The sequence below is a fragment of the Larus michahellis genome, chromosome 2, assembly GCF_964199755.1.
Source record: "Larus michahellis chromosome 2, bLarMic1.1, whole genome shotgun sequence".
NCBI lineage: Eukaryota > Metazoa > Chordata > Aves > Charadriiformes > Laridae > Larus > Larus michahellis.
Genome location: NC_133897.1, coordinates 123590464 through 123613817, shown reverse-complemented (window position 1 = coordinate 123613817; position 23354 = coordinate 123590464). Strand labels below are relative to the sequence as shown.

Genomic DNA, 23354 nt, shown 5'->3' with positions numbered 1-23354 from the left:
AGATTTGGCTACCCAGCAAACAATCTTTGTCTGACGGAGACCAAAGCAGTACCAGAAGCCTTCAGTGAATATTTAATTTAGTAAGTAGCACCACCAAGAAATACACCCATCAGGAAGAGGACACACACACACGACTTTACAGGTTGATTATTTAAACTCCTAGAAATTGTATGGTATTAGGCACCCAAACTCCGCTTTCCCTCTTGATGAAAAGCAAGTAGCTAGATAAGAAGTCCAACAAAAATTGTCATTTATATTAAAAATAAAGTTAAGTAGGATGGTGGGGGACTACAAGGTAATGTCATCCTATTTACTCTCTGCTTACGGTAAAGTAAATCAAGAATTTGTATTTTTTGCCCCATTTGACCTCCTAAATGGATGAAATCCATTATATCTTGTCAGAGAGGCTTGGTAAGGCACACAGAGTGAGAGGTGAACCCAGTAATTAAATATGTTGAAAGCTTCCATGATAATTTAAAATCAATGATGGATTTACCACAGCAGAATCAAGAGACGAGAGTCAAGAGGAACGGAATGGCATAACATAAACCAAGAACTTGTGTACTTTACCTGGAGGGTGGAGATTTAGCATTAGACAGAATAAAATGTTAAAAATGACAAGACACAAAAGTCTTAGGATCATTTGAAGTAGTTAAAAAGATTCAAGGAGTTAGTTGAAATATGAAAAGAAAAACATCCCCACCAAACGGTCTGTTAGGCTTTCAACAGTCTAAAAGCCTGCCATAGCCAGGAGGTAGCTCTTAACAAAACTTGTGGCACGCAAGGAAGTTCTCAGTTTCTCCCCTGGCAAGCTCACTTCAAAGCAAAGTTTGTAAACATCTTGGGGGAGGGGGGGGCAGAAAATTACAGTGGGTTTCAGAAACATTTACAAGTGTTTTGCAGAAATGAATCTTCAGTTAACGAGATCAGTTTTGCTCTCCAGGTGGAGGATGGTTTGTCAGTCCCCAAGGTCAATGACAACCAGTACGGAGAAGTCTCCAGTACGGAGTGTTAAACTAAATAGCACACGGCCTTCTTCAGCGTTATGGAGGAGAAAGTTGTGTAAACAGTTGCAGTGACTGTCTCACGCACGTCCTACACTCAGTAACGTTATTAAAAGTTGTGCAAAAGTAATAGCGCACAAACCTAAACAAACGCCCTTTTGCAGACTTTTACTTCACGGACATGAAACTTTGACGCCAGAAAAAGTTCTGGACAAATAAGCGCCGAGGCTATCTCGGAGAGATCAGTCACCCGAGACCAGTTCTACCTGGGCTTCTGCTGACAACATTGCCACCTTCCGCAGCCGGCGGGAAGGGCAGGGCGGCGGGCGCTGCCGGCCCCGGAGGCAGCGAGCCCGGCTCGGGGACCGGCAAGCCAGGGACTCGGCCAGCCTGCCACCGCCCCTGGGAACGGCCGTGGAAATGCTACTTAGAGAAGTGTTTTCCCACCGCTGAGCTGCGGAAAATGACTCCTGTTGGCAGGGATTTCTCAAAGAGAAATATACGTCTTTATATAATGTTCACAGCGCTACCCGAAACGCTCCCGACCCGGCGAGGTGCAGCCCTGGCCCGTGCCCGGCCGCACGCCTGTTCCCTCGGGTCTCTGGTGCCGCGGCAAGACCACACCGTAAACCATACTGCTCAACACCCCCAACCTAAAATATGTTATTTTCAAAGATTTAATTGATTCAGTGTTCAGCACAGTCCCAAGAACAACTGGGCTGGTACAACTGAGGGACAATGAGCGCAGCACACAGAAGGGAAATAACATAAAGGGAAAGCAATTTTCACCACATAGTAAAACAACCATAATATTGAATGCATTGCCAATACGTCACTTCCAAAACAGCTCAGGGAGCTGAGGAAAGCCAAAGCAGAAGGTAAAGGGAGGAGAGTACCCGCTCTCTCGATGCCCAGACTAAGGAGCTCTCATTCCAGGCTCCAGCCCTAACGCGTTTGATTACGATCATGCCCAGTTTCAGTCAAGCGCGATAACAAACCACTGGCTTCTGTGTTTTCATAATGTAGGATTTACACATGTCAATATATGCATTTTATATAAGTTTTAACATATGAAGAGGTTATACAGTAAGGCTGGATTTTGTCTTCCTAGATGGCAGGGAGTATTTTCCTCCAAATTGTTCACAATATATGTATAGTTAATAAAGCAGTAGCATCATGACAGCAGTTAAACAAACTACAAGTAATAATAATTTAATATATTAACTCATAAATTTAGTCCACATTCTGGATGGAAAAATCGCTCTACCTAGACATCGCCAAAGTACATCAACACAACTGATAATGTAGGATAGGAAATTACTTCAAAGAAAAGCTTCAAAGAATTCAACACTGCTACCAAATAATACCTATATTAATTTAGAAAATGTGTGTTGAGAGTTTAATCTAATTAGACACAGAGGGGCTTTACATGTAAGATTACACATATTTCCAAATGTCAGACATCTTCCATGAAGGCAATTATCACTGTGTAGGGTTTACCTAAAAACAAGACTTGGGATATGCAGTCTAATCTAAAAAAAAAAAAAAAAAAAGATATGAAAGTTGTCCCCCCCCTCCCCCCATAAAGGTGTCATTTATGTTTAGGTTGTGGAAATACTTTCCCCCCGTCCTTGTTTTCTTCTCCAAGCTGAGCTGGTGCTAAGAGCAATTTCAGGATAACCAGTAAACCACCTTATGGGATTCCATTCCTTCCTGAGTGGCAGTCCTCAAAAATGAGGAAATTACAGCCATATCTGAAGTGACCAGCAACCAAAGGCAATTCTCAAGCTTAGGTGGACTGTTCTAGAAGTTGATAATGTGGTATGTTGATGTTTGTTTTTAAAATGGGTTTGGTTTTGAGTATAGCTAGCTATACAGCAAGATTGAAAAGTGAACTCCTGGAGTCAAGTATCTCCCAGCAAAATTAACCAATCACCTCATGCACAACTTCTCAAACCACAAGCCATGAGTGTCAGCCAAAGGAGGCTGCAAAAAGACAAAGAAAATACTGGGCAGCTTATTTATTTCTGTGTGAGAGATGGAAGGAAAGAAATATTTGGGAAGATAATGAAGAACTATCAGATTCTATATAAAAAGTTTTCAAATAATTTGGAGAACTACTATGATATAAATATACTGTAAATCTGGGCTCCTTTAAGCCTACAAACCCTGTAATTCCAGCAACAGCCCATATCAATAAATTTATCTCTTCCTCAATCTGTACATTCACAATGCATAAAATAGTACCAGCCCTATTAAATTAATATTTATGACAAGCTCAGGGAACCAGAAGACAAGCAGTATTTGCTAAGGCACAAATGCAATGTACAAGTCTCACATAGTTGCATTGCCCACGTTTCTCAAAAATGAACCTCAACTTGGAGGAGTAAGTAATTTGTTTCTGGGAAGCACACAAGGCAGACATGCTGTGCCATGCTGGGAAGACAAATGAAAAAACAAATACAATCAATGCAATTTACGGTTTTACACTGAATCTAAAGTGTTCTCAAGCTCAGTGCTTTCAGTGTGTTGTGGCATGCAGCATTCTAGGAGATATTCTGCCATTAGTTAAGTTACGATCTACAATGTCTGTCCCAACAATACTTCAGAGATGGCAAAAGGGGGTACTTCTTCACAGCCTCAGTTCAAATCACACACAGAATCACAGAATGGTAGGGGTTGGAAGGGACCTCTAGAGATCATCTAGTCCAACCCCCCTGCCAGAGCAGGTATTAGCTGAAGATGCTGACAGACTTGGGTCTGCACTGACAGATGTGCTGTGAACAGCAGCAGCAGCTTCAAGGTGGACATTCAGGCCTTTATTTTACACCAGCCAAGGACCATGGAGACTGACTGTGGACAATGATTCCCAGGAAGATTAAGCAAAGCCCATCATCATGATCTGATTTACAACAAACATGCACCACTTATTAAAAAAATAAGAATCCAAGACTTAAGAAAAGGGGAGATAAAGAAACGTCAAAACCAGAAACATCCACAGAAAAGTTCACAAGGCTTCTTAACTCTTTTATCAAGGAGAGAGACAATAGATATCATTTCAGGAGTCCAAAGAGGTTGAAGAGAAGAAAAAAAAAAACGCCCTAAAAAAAAGCACACACACACACAAAAAAAACCCCCCCTTCCCACATACTGCCAAGTATGATTTTTTTGGAGGCACATCAGTGATTTGGCTTTCAAAACACAAAGTGAATCCCTCAAAGGTAAAATTAATGGTTGTACATCAGTTCTAACGTCATGGATATTGTTCTGATACTTCTGCTGGGAGAAACTTGGTCTGCCAGAAGCTGTCAAAGGAGTCTACCACTCAGAGAGAAGTAATACGCTGCAGTTTGCATGGTTAATGTTGACTCAGAAGACTGGTAGGCAGAGAAGCTTCATCAAACACAGAAAAGGCTGCACTGAATGTTTCACAGCTGAACTGTTTTATATACCAAAGTAGGTCCTTGCTGCCAAAAATACATAAAACCACGGGCATTTTTTCCATGAGCTTTACTGACAGGAAAGCAATCTGCCTGGTAGAAGTAAGAGCAGAGTTTTTCTGCCCTGCCTCCCCACCCCTCAGGATAGCAGAGATGTTTTAAATACTGCATTTTGGGTAGCAACATTCCAGATTTTTCAAATACTTGAAAGCAACATTCCCCTTTTGAAATACCTGGGGTTTTAATTATTATTTCTGCTAGGAGTATAGTCATTAACTTTTGCTTACCTACACTTAAATATGACATTAAGGAGGAGGAGTCTGAGAAAGCACACCTTCATGTTGAAGGGAATCGCCAGATATGACAATTTGGTAAACTCACACGTTATCCATCTCTTTGCCCATACAAAACTGCATAAGGACACAAGCATGTTTAGCATGAAAACCCACTGTGGTATAAAATATCCAGCATATTCAAAGTCCAAGAGAACTGCATAAAGAACTACATGTAAAAATCTTACTGTAACTCCACACCTACCATTACAGCAGCAAATCACACCTGCTAAAGAGAACGGTACTTGACTTTAAAATTGTTTCTCTACCACGAGCTATGGAAATACATTGTATTTCACAAAGCGGAAGTGCTGAACAGCAATCCAACAAGAACAAATCATCATTTTTCAAAATGTAATTTTTTTTTTTAAAAAGCAGATTGCTGATAATGTTAAAACATTTAAACAAACACATTCACAGAGTCAAAACTTGCTTTTTAGTGGTTAAACTACTGCAGGAATTTTGGCACATAGTCTTTTTACAAATTAAGTATTGTTTTACACGTCCCAAATGTGTTAGTCATGAACATTAGCAGAGGAATACAAATCACAACTTTTTAATAACCCTGCAGTAATTCTGAACTTGTTCATCTGAACTTATTTAGCTTGTTTTTCCTTCATGACTGGATAAAGCAGACTGCAGGATTTTATGCAGTGCCAGGTCTTGGCTCCATCAGTTGCTCATTAAACAAGATCTGGAATTTAGCATTGGATTGAATGCACATGGGAACTCATGTGAAGCTGCTCGTATATCATTGATAGCTCCATTGCTAACACAGAGTTTATCCAAGACTGTACATTTTTCGTTGACTTGAACAAAGCTGTTTGCCATCCTCTGTTTTTGACGTCAGTGGACAACTACCCACTAACAGTATCTGTCACTACAAAATGCTTGGAATTTCCTCACTTATAAAAGCTGGAAAGTTTCAAGTACAGACCTTTCATTTTAAAAAAAACCAAAACGTACACATTATTAGATTTTCAGGATGAGAATATTTTGTGATTATTAAGATAGTACATTTTAATTCTCACTAAGTATTTTTTTCAGTAACTTAAGAATTCAAACATAAACAGCATCACTGACAAGGAATGGATGTTTAAAAACATAATTTTCCTCTTCTGTTCCTAAAATCCACGGACTCAAATTCTAATGCCTCAACACAGAAGTACCATAGTGAGGTGATTAAGATTTTTCCCATTAACTGGACACCACAATCATTCCAGTAGGATCAATGTTGGATGGTATCTAATATTTAACAAAAAATATAGAAAACCACCTCCCCCAGCATAAACCAGGCTATTTACATTCACAACCTCTTTTCTACACGTCCTTTATTCTTCCAAGTGAAACAGCCCATATTGAAGAAAGTCACCCTGGTGGAGGCTTCCTGCGGAGCACAGAATTACCTCCTGAGAACACCACACAAAGCTGTGTGCAGGCTGCCTGGGTAGCCCTCGCTGCTCGCGTGAGCCAGGAGCGTACAACTGACTGCATGTACCCAAATCAGACATCCATCTGGATGGAGATGTATTCTAGCCCTGATGGAGGCTTTTGTGCTGACAACAATGCATTTCAACCTTGATCTAAAAACCAAGTTGCTGCTTTGCAAACACACCACTGGCTTTCTGACCCCTCTGATTTGGTTGAAAGCAAACAAACATATCGCCAAAACCAAGCGCTTCATTGGTACAATACATTGGAAAGTCCCCATTTTCAGCATGTTAAGATACCATCAGCTATTAGCCCAGAGACAGTCAGTCATGTTTAAAAATCCAGTTTTAATCTTCTACAGAACTCTGGATCTACTATCTTGAGGCTCCCATCTTCCCCAAGCGTGTTTCCATTCTTTTCTTCATGGAAACCCCCTTTCATAGAGAGCAGTTCTTTCATCTTTGTTTTACAGGGTACAAATATTTTATGTATGACATTCATATAATAACATCTATCTATGCCATAGTTATAAAAATAAACAAGTCTATCTCACTGTAAAACTGTGATCATGTTACTATGTTTATTAGACATAGCCCACATCCGAAATACCAGGTCAGGTGGTTGTGACGGATCACAGAAATGGCATAAATGACTTGTTCTCCTTTTGGAATCAAAGCTTTGTAATTCTGTATTTTTCCAATTATGTCATCCACCTATGAATGAACATAATTATTTATTGATTTGATTACTAAGAAAAGGTGTAATTTTGCTTATCTACAGGCAAGGTGAACAAACACAAATAATGTCTTTAGTTCTAGAGACATAAAATAGGATATACCCGAGCAGCTCTACAGATACAACTTTCTCCCTTTACATGAGGGGATGGATTAAAAAAAAATATTTTTAAAATAGAAAAATGAGTAAAATCCTAAGTACTATTCTGTCCAAATGGATAATGCAACAGAAATACTGAAGAAATTATATTAAGAGCTTGTTAGAGACAACTTTCAGTTCACAAAAAGTATACATATTCCTATTTTCAAATGACAACTCATGTCTTTTGAAGTGATTGCACTAGGGAAGGTATATCCTAACCAAAAAAAATCAACAAGGAAACAAACCACTTGCAAGAAACCTGCAGCTGCTTCAGCTCCTTCTGAAAGAAGCTTCAATTTTCACAACTGCATGATCTCTGAGAAGCAATTCCAAGCAGATGATCTGATCTTTGTCTCCTAGGCCATTCCTATATGTACTTTAGAAATAGTGCCCACACTGGCTTTACAGCTCTGAAGGTTTGTAGAATTTTATCTTCTGAGTGAGCCTCGTCCCTCTTATCAGGGTTCTCCCACTCTGCTATTGTAACATCTTCAAAGAAAGAATGTAAAGGCAGAGCTAACATCTTTCCGATGGGAGGGATCTGACTGGCAATCTTTTTTCCCCCCTCTTTCCCATCTGTTTGAATATTTATTTGTGTATGTATATATATATATTTATAAATGCTTAGATTTCATCAAAGGAAGATGGTGAACATAGATTGGTTTTGTCCAAATGATCAATCAGGCATTCAAAAAAGCTGCCTCTCTGTGGAGTAAGTAGAGAAACTGAATTCATGCAAAAGATGTTCCTTACATGTCTTTAATTGATATTTGTACCTTTATGGAATGAGAAAATTTTAAAGAATATAGATGCTTTCCTTCTTACAGAACAGCAGTAGGTCATTTCTGCATTTCGTTACTATATGAGGCCCAAGATCCTACTTTCACATGATCTTTCCTGTGATAGGGAGGTATTCTGTAACAGTGTTCTTCCCCTGATGGTGAGAGCAACAGTGATAAAAAGTCTCTATCTTCATCAAATGGAAGGCAAATCCCCTTTAACAGCAGTCAGACTAGTTCAAAACAACTGTTTCATGTTAGCTCCCCGTGTTGGTACTCCTATTGCTCACCAAGATTATGTAAGACCATGCAATGTAAGATAGGGTATTAAGTAAGACAACGCAAAAATCACGGTAACATATCCATTTATTATAAGTCCTGTTATTGAGCCAATAAAACAGCCTACGGCATATCCAGGATAATTCTAAAGTAGAAGAATACGTAAGTCCATAAAGCTAGATTGCTTCCCGTACATAAACTTGCTCAGAGCTTGCTCGCATATTTCTACAGCAACTTCCATCATTGGCCCACCTTAAAGGACTTGAGATACAAGGTTTCACCACTGTACATCAGCTGATCTGCAATGTTTTGTGTGAGCTCTTCTTGGCAGTAAATAATTCAAACTCTTCTAAACCTCTTTCATTGAGGAGAGACCTAATCTAGTGTAACGCAAGTAGAAATGAGAAGTCCACATTAAACACTTTCACCAGGCACTGGAACACTTTCAAAGCTGAGTAATAATGATTCCCCGTGGTTTCATAGGTTAAGAGAAACTAAAGAACAACTTTGAAGTTGCTTGTTGGTGTCAGTGTTAAGTGTTTTATATACTTACCATATGGAGCTCCTAAAGTAAACTCTCTCTCTTTTTTTTTTTTTTGGAGCACAGAGAAGTTGCATAGGGAATAGCAGCTATCCAGCCAAGGATCCTGTCTTCTGCAGTGCATAAAACAGCCAATGTTTACAGGCAATGTTAGAACAGAACACAAAGTGGTTCTGTCCCATTCATACCGTCCCAGCCCTCCAGTTATCAGCAGCACGTGAACCTCCTGAACTAGAGGTTTCATACCAGACCATCGCATTCAATAGGCATGGATTGATCTCCAAGCCTGTCCAAATCAAAAATGATCTGTGGTTTATATTGCTATTGCCAACAATTGTATTAACATCAACATAGTTCTAGTAGTTTAACTTCAGAAATATATGAAAAACATTTCAAAGTCATTAAATTTAATGACAAGGAAAAGAATTTTAATCTGCACAATTTTATTCAGGTTAATTTATTTTGAATACTCAACAGTAGGCATATCTACAAGCAGGAAGCAGGAGTATCTGAAGGAAACTGTCTATCCTCAAGCCCTGCTGTTTGCAGAAAAATGAATCCTCAAGTCTCTAAAAATATAAACTCTTACCACTTTTTGTTAGGTATGGTAAATTATTTCTGTCATTTTTATAATTAAACAAAAAAATCCACCCTGGGTAATTTGAGGCCATAAAATCATCAGCAGTGGAACTGGGAAGCCTTTGTTCCCATTCTCTCATGTCTTTGCAGTATCAAGCAGTCTTCACTTTTTGCTGGATATGTATTTCTGCAAAGTGAATAAAGACTTAGTAATCAATTTAATTACGCTCAGTAGTAAGCTTTTCCTTTTCCGGCTGTTAAAAACACTTAATGATTCAGATTCAGTTTGTAAAAGTTATGAGGTGTTCACTTAAAATCTTAATCCGAGAAATTTCTCAGGTACTGCAAAGACAACCAAAGGCAAGCCTACGCAGGCAGAGGCAGGCAGGGCTGAGTTCTTTTGCCTGTGGTGTTCCCAGCTGGCCAGACACAAACCAGGTCCAGCCCAAAACACGCAACTGTTTTCATGTGATGTGTCCAAGTTAATAGGCTTTATTTAGATACAACACTGCAAGAATACTTCTATATAGCCTCAAGATCAGAGCAGGCTCCCATCAGACGCCTCAGAGGCCAGGCTGAGCTCCTTCCTCCACCAGACACACTGGTTTGAAAAATGTTCATCAGCCTACTGGGATTGGTTTCCCTATACCAAGTGACGATTTTCACATGAAATCCCTTTCATTCAAGACTGTAAATATCACAAAATCACAGAATGATAGGGGTTGGAAGGGACCTCTGGAGATCATCTAGTCCAACCCCCCTGCCAGAGCAGGGTCACCTACAGCAGGTGGCACAGGAACGTGTCCAGGCGGGTTTTGAATGTCTCCAGAGACGGAGACTCCACCACCGCTCTGGGCAGCCTGTGCCAGTGCTCTGCCACCCTCAAAGGAAAGAAGTTCCTCCTCATGTTTAGGTGGAACTTCCTGTGTTCAAGTTTGTGCCCATTACCTCTTGTCCTGTCCCTGGGCACCACTGAAAAGAGCCTGGCCCCATCCTCCTGACACCCACCCTTTAAGTATTTATAACCATTGATAACATCCCCCCTCAGTTGTCTTTTTTGCAGACTGAAAAGAACCAAGTCCCTCAGCCTTTCCTCATAAGAGAGAGATGTTCCAGTCCCCTAATCATCTTCATAGCCCTTTGCTGTACCCTCTCCAGCAGTTCCCTGTCCTTCTTGAACCAGGGAGCCCAGAACTGGACACAGTACTCCAGGTGATGCCTCAACAGGGCAGAGTAGAGGGGGAGGATGACCTCCCTTGATCTGCTGGCCACACTCTTCTTGAAGCACCCCAGGATGCCATTGGCCCTTTTGGCCACAAGGGCACATTGCTGGCTCATGGTCATCCTGTTGTCCACCAGGACTCCCAGGTCTCTTTCCACAGAGCTGCTCTCCAGCAGGTCAGCCCCCAACCTCTACTGGTGCATGGGGTTATTCCTCCCCAGGTGCAGCACCCTACACTTGTCCTTGTTGAATTTCATAAGGTTTCTCTCCGCCCAACTCTCCAGCCTGCCCAGGTTTCACTGTAATATGTACCATAAGACACTAGACATCAACCCAAAGAAATCTATATCCAATTATAAAGACATCAGGGCTCAGTCCTGCAAATTGTTACTCTCACATAATGCTCCCCTTAAGTCTGTGGGACCACTCTCATGAGCAATGTTCAGGTTGACAAGATTCTTATAACCATCCTCCTATCAATATTTTATTTTTCAAATTAAACTGCTTGTATTCTAGTGCTGAAGTATCATGGGATTCTGTATGCAAACAAATACCAACAAATATATCAACAAATCTCTAAACACTGCTTCCCAAAGTATTTATGCAAGTCTACTGCCAGAGACGTTTCACATACCAAGCTGTGCACTGAGTTCACAACACATATAAATACAGTTACAAAAGCAAAGTCTAATTTTACAAAGGCTCCAAAATGATGCATTCAGATTTTGCCCATGAACAGTCACATAGAGAAGCCAGTAGCCTGTGTGTTTGCATCTTACCTACTCACTCAGCTGCCTGGTCAGAAAGCAAAAAGCAAAGTCAGATCATAAATCTGGGGTGTTATTTTGAAGTATCAGGAAATTCTACTCTCAGGACGTTACTTTACAGCAGCAGAAGCAGTCCACTCATAAATCACCCCATCTCATCCTATTCTGCCTTACCATACAAGTAACTCAAAATACAGGACAACAATGCAGTGTGCTGTGTGTCCCAAGTACACACAGGTCACTCAAGGATTGTCTTACCATGCATCTACTTTTTTTGTTCCCTTTTGCTTCTGACTGGTGATTTCAATAAGATATGTAAATATGCTTATTTCACCATGTCAGGGTTAGATTTAGTTAATTCATTTTGACACTAGTCACACATTTGAATCGACAGGAAAGCATTTCAACGCAAACAGTATTTGCTTTTAACGACAGAAGTACAAATTCAATGCAGAGTAACAGAAACTACACTTCAGCATTCAGAGCTCTCAAGTAAGAGTTTAACAGAATAGAAGCTTGGAAGTGTAATAGGGGAAACTTCCATTAAATGTACAAGTCCAATTTCCAATTAATGTAAACTAGAAGTGCCAAATAACAATCTAAAACAAAAACATCCTTCATCCTCCTCCCTCCCCGCCTCCAGTAGGTTTAGTTTAACAGTATCCAGGCCAACTTCTTTTGACTTCTGGTTGAGTAAACAAAGAGACGACTGACATTAAGATAATGCCAAACAGAAAATAGGACTAGAGATGAGATATAATGCAGTTTTGCCACTATTGAGTAATGTCTTTATAAAATGCCTTGAGAGCCACATAAGTAAGGAGAGCAACTCTGCCAACACAGACATATCCCCTGCCCAAACATTCTGGTTTTATGAAATAACCTTTTGCTTGCATGAAAAGCTCAACCTACTAAAATAAAAACCAAAAGCAAATAAAAAGTGATGTTTCTGGGAAGACAGACAGCTATGAAGTTTTCTCAAGAAATCTCAATTTATGCATATGTGTATATATATATATGTATACGAATTCATATATATATATATATAAAAAAATGAGTTTTATGTCCAGAACATCTTAGAATTTAAACAAATGAGAAGACTACACTAGTGCTGTTATAGACACTTGTAGTAGTCTGGAAAGAATCGTATCAGTGCAGTTAGATCTTCCCAGAGCACACATGCAACAAGCTGGAGCAGTCTGGGACTTACACATGCTAAGCATGCTGACAGTAATCATTCAGGAAACGAAAAAAAGGAGCAAAAAAGTTTCAATTGTACCCTAACTAAAACAGTTTTGCTGGTACAAAAACCTTCGTGTAAGTGAAGGTCTATACAGAAAGATACAGCAGCATAAATGCAATGCCTCGTGGTTTAAAAACAACAGAGGAGACCTGAAGAGAAAAACAGAACAAAGATGGAAGTTTGTAGGAGAGACAAACAAGAAGAAAACAGGGGGAAACAATAGTAAATGTAAAGCATGACAAGAAGCTTGTTGAAGGAAAAGGTAAACAAGAACAAACATTAGTACCTTGAGGGGTGGGAGGAAGGGGAAAAAAATCCCCAAAACAATGACTTATTTCATATCAGACTAGGACTTAATATTCAGCTGTATTTCTGGAGAAAGAAGTGGAAAGAAAGAGTGGAGAAGAGTGACAAGAGAAGTAATATTCCCACTTCAAAGTTCTCTTGAATTTTTATGAAGACCAGACCTTCCAACCTACAGCCACTAACCACCAGCTGCTTTACTAGAATCTCATCACTTTATGCTACCCCCTTAAAATCATGAAAGTAATCCAATTCAGAAGAAATCACAAATGTAGACCAAACATTTTGAAGAATTCCAGAAAGGGCTGTGCTGAAGAGGGATTTGGGGAACCGAAGACAGCAGCAACGTGGAACTACTGATAAGGTGTCTACCAATTCCTTAAGAACAACGTGAATCTCTCATTTCTTGGGGTTTTTTCCCCATTTTTTTAGTTGCATGTTGTTTTTGCCGAACGCTCTACAGTTAATACAGACTTTTCCACTGAAACATTATACCCATACGCACAGCAACAGATGAGCATTCCTGAACTACTTTGCTGCCAGAAAGTATGCGCTTTATTGGCCTTATCATTGATAAGACACTGCTCAGGCCTTTCTATCACTCTAAACATGAAAATATTAAGTGAAAACAAAACTGAAGCCCTGAGCAACACTAGAGGCATTATGCTACACATTTAGTTGTTATCTGAGCTATCTTTAAGGTATATGTCAAAGTCTCTCCAGCTGCCAGAGACAGATGACCACAAGAGAGTCCTAGTCCTCCCTCTACCCTCAAGGTCTTTCCTACAACAATGCAACCAGCATTCTGCCAAACCCCCTTGTTCTGCAGCGCTAAAGCAAACGTGGTCAGTTCTCTCTACTCACCATGGAGGGTAGATGTGGATGACATCCTGTGGCCTGCTCTTCAGGTGAGCTGCTGTCTCTCTTGCAAAGAGGACTTTGAGTATTGGTTCTCCTGCATTGACGACAGCATCCTCAGATGAAAGTGTAGCAGGAGACTGTTCCAGTTGCTGGCAGATGGCAACTTGTATTGTACACTCCTCAAACATTTCTAGGATCTTCACAATTAAGACACCAGATTTATCTGGAAAGTAAATTAAAATGAAAAATAAAAATGCAAAGTCTGCATGAGGAGAAATAAATTCTGGCATTCTGAAGATGTGCATCCCTCTGCAGATTTGTCTGACTCTGAGAAATCCACATATGAGTAGAACAGATTGCCCCACCAAAAGACTTATGTTCAAGTTTTCTAGTCATTTTTCTTTTCTTTATAGATACTACTAGCTGTGGAGACAAAAGCCTACCTGTGCTTCTTCCAAAAACCAATGAAATCAGAAACTCCTTACAAGAAGCCCTTCCGCACGATGTCTGAACTTTTTAATCCTGCAACTCATTCGCTTCGTTCAGTCTTTTTTCATTAGATACTGCACAAAATAAATGTATTTAAAAACAGAATAATCACACTGTGTTAAAAGTGAAGCTGTGTTTGCCCCCCTTGACCTTTCTCAAAGCAACAGTTGTCAGGGACCAAGTCAGAACAGTACCTGTTAGGTACAAAGCATCTAAAAGCTGATGATTCACATTTAGAGATGAATGTGGAGAGAGTATGATAGATGCACTGCCCCAAAATAATTATTTTATCAGTAGTCAATCAGGATACAGAAGGGTCTCTTGTTTTACAGCAACATGAACAGATACCAGCATCCCCACAGTTTGATTCTAAGCGCTTTTGTCTGTGCTGAACATGAAACAACTTTGCACTGCAATCAAATTACTTCTAGCTCCCTTTGCAGCCTGCACAGGGCAAAAGCTACTTGGACAGACCTGGGTCTGCACTGCAAGGTTCTGTCAGATTTACTCTCCTTCTCACTTAGCCCTGCTCAGATTTGCACTTTGGTCACAGAGGGAAGAATTGTCGTAATCTACCTGTTGAATGCTATGAGCATTTAGTGGGGAAAGACAGACTGCCAGAGGACAGAGACAGCAGAGCCCCAATTCTGCCCATTCTGATTCACAAGTTGCATTGGGAAAAACACAGCATCCCAAGAAAAACAGCTGATAGAAATTACTGTCCTCCCACAGCAAAGAAGAAGCAGGGGAGGAACTGTGAACGTGATACTGGAACTTAATGGCAGAGCTGTACTAGTTATTTGTTTGTTTATTTTAAGGCCCATTTCACAATTGTGAATGCCTTTCCTTTGAAAAATAAATAAAAATATTTTAGTTTCAGTTTATGAGAAACTTCAGAAAAAATTAACCCAACCCTCAAGAAACCCAAACCAAAGGAACTGGGCCCTAAAACCCTTCAGGTTTATTAAAGTTAAATTCTACAAAAAAACCAAAATGTTTTGTCCCTGTTTTGTATTCCCCAGTCTTTATTACATTTTATACTGAAACTGAAATAAAGTAATTTTGAAATATAAAACTGAAACGTTCTTAAAACCACTTTTATGTGAACCAAATTTTCATCACATACAACATGCTTCTGCAAAGCATTCTGTTTCCCATGAACCAGTATTTTCCAGCAGGATAAAGGGTTCCACCAGAGAGTACATCAGCCATTTCTGTCCAAGCCATTACAGCTCGACCTCCTTTTCCAGATCTGAGAAGCACGAATCAGAGAACCGATCCTTTCTGCCAAGTCCTTTGAGATTGACTGATGAAGAGAGATGGTTGCCACCGCTATTACTCCTCACCACTGCCACCTTCTCAGGGAAAGCTGTAAGATCGCAGTGCCACTCCAAATACTCACTGCACTATGTTAAGGTCTGCTTATGTGCAAACTTCTGCTAAGTGTGAGTGTGGACTAGTTTTCTATGCCTGAAGGCAAGGACTTAGAATATTCACACTTGAATTCTGTTTTGCCTGACTAGCTGCAGTTGTGGTCCTCTCTCAACCCCAAGTCATCTGGCACGCATAAACAAATTCTCCCAACCACAAAAATTCTTGGCCTTCAAAGTAACTGAGCATTTACCTCTCCCCTCTAGACATACTGCACAATTTGCATTTCCATCCACTTAAAAAACCAAGTCACAAAAAAATCAACTTCAATTTTGAAACACACCAACAGTTTATTTAAAAAAAAAAAGAAAAGTATTAAGACAGCTCGTGAGAGAGACTGTTCATCACTTCCGAACTACACCTTTCTTACGTGCAGAATTTTATGACAATTCTTACTGGTCAGCAGCATATAGTTACTCAGCTGATAAAGCAGGTTGAAGACAATGAATGACAACCTAATAACATTTTTCTTTTGAATACCTCTGACTATAAACCAGTTAAAAACACTATGTAAATAAAGAACTGTATCTCTGTGAAAACTTCTAAAAGACATTGGAGGAAAAAACAGTACTAAGGTGCCAGAGATTTTTGCAAGCTGGTCTTAGAGTTGGTGCAAACACTGGGAACTGACGCTAAATGAAGCTGAATGCTTCTTCATTAAAAGCAACAAAATTTCAACAGCTAGCCAAGTCTCACAGTTGGCACACATGCACATTCTACAGAACCACAATCTATTTGTTTATTTAGATGCAAAGAGATAGTTTAATTTAATTACTCAAAAAGTATTATTACTGCTGATGATAGAATGCTCTCTCGAACAACATGGCAAAGCACTTCGGATTCCTGGCATGTGATGAAACACCAAAGTTCAGAATGTAGCTTCATTTTTAATTCATTTGGCTCTTCTATTGTTAGGTCAATCAAAAATAAATCAAACATGTGTGGCTGCACATGGAAGGGAGAATTTGTGGGTGAGGAGATGGGCTGGATCACTGCAATTTCTACAGTTTCCAGAGAAGTTTACTTGTTTGTTCATCCATACAAAAAGCTTACTTTCAGGTTTTGCAATGTTCTCTTTCACCCTCAGATAATTCACAGAAGTTCTTGCTTGCTTGCTGAAGTCCTCATTCACTTAATTTCACTTGAAAAGCAGAATTACAGCCCAGGAAATTCAAATCTGCAGATGTGCAGGTTTCATGGTAATAGCTAGTAATCTTAAACAAGGAAGAATACCTTACAATAATATGTATTTTAAAAGGTGCAAGCAATAACTGTGCTGCAATTGTGCCCCTTCCTACGCTGCATATTTCTTCATTTCCCATCCTGCTGTCTAGAGCACTCGTGAATTTCTTTCTTCAGGGATGGTTTTTAGCAAAATCAATGAGCTAATCCAGCTAACTGCAAAGCCACTGAAGCAGAGAAGCAGATACTAGGGAGAAGAAAGAACAAGTGATGGAAAGGGTGGAGGTAGGGCAAGCAAGGACTGAGGGAAGATGGTTCTTTTCAGTGACAGCCCAACCAGGCTGGGTTAAGCCAATTTCAAATGCTACCCAGTTGCTTCTTTTCCCCTACGGTGCCCAGGCTGGACTATCCTTGAGAAGCTCCTTCAGCGTGCAGGAAGGACAGGCAAGATGAAGTCACTGAACAGAGATAACAGCTGTTCAAGGTGCGTGGTCCACAGGCACATTTGATACCATAAGTGTCTATATGTTCTACAACTCTTGGCCAGACTCTCTTACACTTTTTTTGACCCTCGGTGTCCACAATGGATAGACATCACACTACAGTAATGAAAACATGGGTCAGAGCATACCTAGTGTTATCTTTCAACCACCGACTCTAGGCATAATGATGTATAGTAGAGGGACCCTGAAAAAGAGAGAAGAAATAGGAACTGCATGTACCTATGGAATGCTCGTTTAAAAAAACTTCAGTTTATTTACTTGAAGGTAACCTTTCTTCTCCCATTGAAAGACAAGTCCACATTCACACTCACAGAGAGTGAGCAAACAGCTGCCTGGATGCGTTTAGAAATCTTCCACTCAAGCAGCAATTTGAGGACTCCTTAACAAAGCTGCTCTTTGGTGCCAGATGCCTCTGCAACAGTGCAATGCTTGAGGGAGATAAAGATGGAAACCCAGATAGCTGCCTGATCAGCATCAGACATAGGTGCGTTTCTCAGCAAAGCCCTGGGCACTCTGAGCTCCTGGTGACAGAGAGATGCTGCAGCTTGGTGGTCCTGGAACACAGCCTGGCATGGACAGCTGCCCCTTCCAGCACCTCTTCATAGCCTTCACAGAGTCAGCTGGCAAGTCAGAGAAAACAAAACATTCACTGACAGGCTCAAGGATCGTATGAAAGATCTGGCACCATGAGTATGAACAGAGATCTTCCAAGGGGCATGAAGTATAAATTCAACCCCAGACACACAAGACTCGAGGTGCCACAAAGACAGATAGAAGGGCACGGATAAATCTGGTTGAGTATGAATTTTGAAGATGTATTTGAGATGCACAACATGCTTCCTCTAAAGAGCACCATTTAAAAGGAGGGGAAAAATCAGCAACCAGGGTCTGTAATGCTCCCTCACTTCTAGCAGAATTTTCCACAAGAAGAAAAACCTTCACAAAGACATGCAGCAACATGCTGACTACTGGTGATTCAAAACGTTGCTCACAGAAGGGCCGAGTACAAGAAAAATCAGGTACCAGTGATGAGTTGGGTTAGCTTCCAGACGCAAAGGTCACATCAGAACTTTGCAGAACACTGCTGTGGTAACTGCCACCCACTGAAGGCAACAGACAGAAGTCATTGCTAGATGGACCATCATCAAACAAATGAATTATTCCAGACCTCACAAGTGGTCCAGAATGAGTGAAACCAGGAGGAGACTGACTGGTGGGAGCAACAAGTCATTTAAGGAGGGAAGTATCTCTGGTGAAGCCTCTCTATGATTGACAAGAACCTCCCTCACCTCCCAGCCAAGAAACAATAAGCTCTGACAAAAGCCATCCGGCATCCCTGCCATGAGGGGGCTGGACAGGCAGATTCAGCACCACCCCACCAGCATACACAGGAACCACATCTTCAGTCTGCTCAGAGATACAAGAAATCCTGATCCAAACATAGGCAAATGGGACATCAACCTCTCACTGCTACAGTTAGCAGAACCTTCGAAATCACAGGGAAAGGTCCTTTTGGCAACTGTACTAATGGAACAAACCTGGCAAAGACCTTGGGCATAATTTCCAAAAAAGCCTGATAATTCGCAATTGTGTGATCAAAATAGATCTATATTGTATGCATGAGTTCAGAAAAACAACCAGTAACTTCTTGGTAGGAAAAAAAAAATACTTTGAACTACTAAGAACACAAACACTAGTTCTGGTTCAGAAAGTGCCCAAGTCAAGAAATCTTTGGGAGATTGTTGGGAGAATACTTTGGTGAAATATCATCAAGTGTTAGCCCTGTTATAATTTTTCCTATGCATTTTGGTAGCTCTTGTCACTGCCAGAAACAGGATCCTAAGCTAGAGAAACTTCTGGGTTGACCAACTAGCAGATCTGCTCTTTCTTCCATAGTTTAATTATTTAATTCCAGGTGACCTCTGGGATGTCGGTCTCTCACTCCAATTTGCAACCTCGACATGAAGTAGCTCAATTAATCCACAAAGATATTCAAGCGTGTGGGAGATGAACAAACAAATTTCACACTGAATGCATCAGTTTCCCTGGTTAGTTCCTTTCATTTCTGTTTATTATTTCAATACACAGGGCAATGCTGCCCTTCAGTCATATACCATGTCATATACCATGACATCAAAACATGTTTTGATGCAGTACTTTGCAGATGTTCTGCATTACTTTGAATTCCAGGAGGACCAAAAAAAAAAAGTTAAAAAAAGTAAAAAAAAAAAATAATTACCCATTGCTTTGGAGATCACGGACCTGGAGATCTTGAGCCTTTTGAAAACTTCAGCATGACTCTACAGCCTCTGGCAAAGTGAAGGCCCTTAATCTTCAGACCTAACAAAGTGGCTTCACAGTAATATATTTAAGCCACATCAACACCGAATGTACACGGGTCACGGATGATGCACTGGCCAGACCAAGGGCAGCCTAGGAGGGAGGCTAGGAAAAAAAGCCAGTCTGCTTTAACTCTTAACAACCAAAAAGCAGTATGGAGAGAAGAAAAGGAAAAATATCAAGGAGCATGATTTCAAAATAAATAAATAAATAAATAAATAAATAAATAAATAAATGTTCAGACATTCTGGCTTCAGTGCCTGAAATACAACTCTGAAGTTTGTTTTAGTAACTCCATAACAAGCAATAAGGAAGACAAATGAGGTGAAAAATATAGAAATGACACTCTCTTAGGGACTACGCATTTTACGTTTTTCTTGCTACACGGTGACAGGAAGCTGAGCGCACTGCTGAGAGAGGATCCATGAGACCTGATGTATGGAAATGCATCAGATGTCGACATTAGTAAGACTACATGCAGTTTTACCTCACTCAAGTCAATTTTGCTAAAATGTAACTGTTCAAATGTCCCAAAAGAGCACTTGTAGCCTTGAACAGAAAGCTCTCAAAGGGACCAAACTCTCTTTAGAGTCAGCTGACAGAACTCCAGCAGCAGAGCAGTCCCTACGAGACCTACAGGGTGAGGAAAAGTGCTTCAGGACAACAAACGGGTATGTGACACCTCCCAGGTCCTGAAGAGGAAGCCAGGGCAGAGGGTAATTTACCACGTTCTGCATGATTTGAATGTGACAGCTGGGATAGCCAGTGCACCTCCATGCAGATCAGCTCAGCAGAAGTAACAGCAGTAACACCCCCACATCAACAAGAGCAAAACAAAGGCAGGGTGATTCTATGACAGTGGGTAGTCCCGAATTTTTCAATTTTCCATTCTTCCATGAGAATTTAAAAATCTTGCAATGTTGAGGGAATGCATTTCACCCACAGGGCTGAATGACATGATACGTCCACCTGAACGTAACTGAATGTAACAATCAGAGATGACATATGGTAGAAATAAATTTTCATAAAGGCCACAGTACCAATGCAGAAAACAGTGAACTACAAGCACACAGAAGAGATCTTATAAACACAGAAGAAAACTAGACTTTAGTAAAATGCCAAGCAGGGTACAGCTGTGCTCCACTGAGCATTCTGGGGAAAAAAAATACACTCATATGCAAGCATGAAGTGGAAATTATTATTATTGTGATAGTAAAAAGTCTCTAATAATAAAGAACACACCTACGAGTAAATATACATATGGACTATCACGCAAAGCAAGAATGACAAAATAACAGAGAAACTCCTCAGCTACAAGACTTACCCCATAAGTCACGTGGATGAAAAAAACCAAGCAAGCAGGGCAAGAGGCAAAAGGAAGAGTACTTCAACACCTTCCTTTAAACCAATACAAAAAATAATACTCATGCAAGTTGAGTTTTCCAAAAAAACAAGACAAACTCGTAAGAAAACCCAAGGGATTGGGAGGAAGAGGAGATTGCTTGAAGTCATGTTAATCTGAAAAACTGCTAACAAGTATTTGTTTTGTGCAAAGGCAGTTCAGGACAACCTGTATTTGTTCTTACCAGCTAAACAGTCACAATGCACAATTCTTCATCTTAATGATATCAGAATGATATGGGAGAAGGACAGATGCTTTTAAGAAAATTACTGTTACTTTTCCTCAAAGAGCTATCAAACAAATCCTATGTATGAATTGCAGCTTAGAAGTAAATTTGTACTGTACCTGACATAGTTGACATTTCTAAAGAACAGGGCTGAAAAGTTAAATTATACCCTTACTCAACTGGCAAATTCTTTAGAAATATGAGCTATAAGAAATACTGGTGTTACACTCAAGTCACATTTCTACTAATCCTAGCTAAAAGCTTTTATAAAATAACATTTCCCACTGAAAGTACAAAGAATCTTGGGCAATAAATGCTGGGAATAGTACTTACTGCACTAAGAATGAAAGTCAATTTCTGCATTTGGTTCTGATGGATGGATCCGATACACATTATGGAAGTATGAAGGAAACAAAAAAAACCCCACTTTATGCCTTGTTTAATAAAACAAACTAGCAACACACTTCCAAATTTGTCTCCCCTAGTTATTTTTTTCAAAGGCATTATTTCATCCCAGCATCATTTAACTTCTAATTGTCTAATGTGGGTTCCAAAACTGCAGTTGCTAGACACCCTCCTGGGACAGCACTTACTATCTGCAGTGGAAGAATAGCCAAGCCTACATTTTCTGGTTCAGGCCACGAAGTTTTACTTTCATTCTCAAGTGTCAAATGTATAAAATGTCAAATTACAGGCATAAATCAAAAGAAAAACATTCTTTTGCTTGGCATCCCATTATTGTTTTTACTCCTCCCTCATGTAAAATATTGCAGGTGCAGGCATAACAAACTCGCCAAGCAGGTAGATACCCAGCAGACCCTTGCAATCCAAAGTCAATGTTGAAAACCAGGTGGAGATTCCAACGTTTTCACAGCCTGTACAAAAACATCTGGTTGCCATTCTGATCTATACATGTTGTTATTCTTCCTGGGCTGGTGACTTCTGACACCATTCAAAAAGTTTTTTCTCAAAAACACACCAAGTCTTGCAGGCATGATGGCTTCTTGCCACATCTATATTCATTTTAAAAGCCTGCTGAATTTGGCTACGCTTTAAACATTCTTTATAAGAACATATGTAAGCTACTTAAAGTGACTGTGCATGCCATTATTGTTTCTCACAAGAAAACAAAAACAATACAAAGAATTCTTGTTTGAAAAAGACAAGTTTACATTTGAATTTCTTTTCCTTCCCAATGCTGTAACATGTTCAGACAGTTGGCTAGGAAAAAAAAAAAAAAAAAAAAAAAGAGACAAACAAATTTGGCACTTGCCCCATCTCTAATTTACAGTATTAACTCTTAAGTAATAAAACAAACTATCAAGAACTACGAAAATAAGCAACAACTAGCAAAGCTCAGACTTTCGTGTTTTTAGAAGAATTTTGCATGGTAAAAGGAAACCCTGTTAAGGACTACCCTTGTTTTCTTCATCCACAGATACATATCTTTGTGCAAGTCTCATGGCATTCAAGCTGCTAAAATCCTTTCTTCCCGTCACCTTAACTAGTCACTGAGGCTGGAAGGAGGGGAGTAATTGTTTTTGTCCTCTTCTGTAAGGCTTTCAGCCTTCCTTAAAATGTGGTGTTACGTGTGAAACCCTGTTCTCATCTCCAGGGCTTCATCCTCCTCCCCTCACTTGCCTGAGCAAACTCAAATTGTTGCCCCTTGAAGGTCACTTCCCCCTGAGAGGAAGGAACAGTTTAGAAGGAAACATCAATGGCTTGCGTTTATTATCAGTTTATTACTCAAATTCAATTGTAATCCAGTCCCAAATCTTAATCTCAGGCAAACAAATATCAAATATCTTGCATCAGATTACAAATGCTAGAGAATAATATGCTTCTGAATTTTAGGTAAAGAACTGCTTTACCTGAAACTGATGATAATTGCACGGAAAAGAAAAACAGTAGAAAATAAAATTTATAGAAAGTAAAATTTCAGAAATTACAGAAGGAATCTACATGAGTTTGCTTCAAATATTGTTAGTCTCCTCTCCTACAGACAGGAAAGTCATTTCTGAATGTAACTCAGAAAAGCACTATTTTTTCTTCTGCATCATGCAATCCCCATATAACCAGCAGATGTTGACAGGAAAAAGGGTTGGGTTTGGTTTTGGTTGGGTT

The 23354-nt window shown here is 39.9% G+C and overlaps 1 protein-coding gene across 1 annotated transcript in view; it reads right to left on the bottom strand.

Annotated features, from left to right (window-relative positions):
• The window catches only part of SPIDR (scaffold protein involved in DNA repair), a 205212-nt gene that overhangs the window by 111402 nt on the left and 70456 nt on the right, over positions 1-23354 (bottom strand). Inside the window, exon 8 of the mRNA XM_074576988.1 lies at positions 13661-13880. Coding sequence (XP_074433089.1) covers positions 13661-13880 — 220 coding nt within the window. The remainder of the gene's footprint in view (positions 1-13660; positions 13881-23354) is intronic.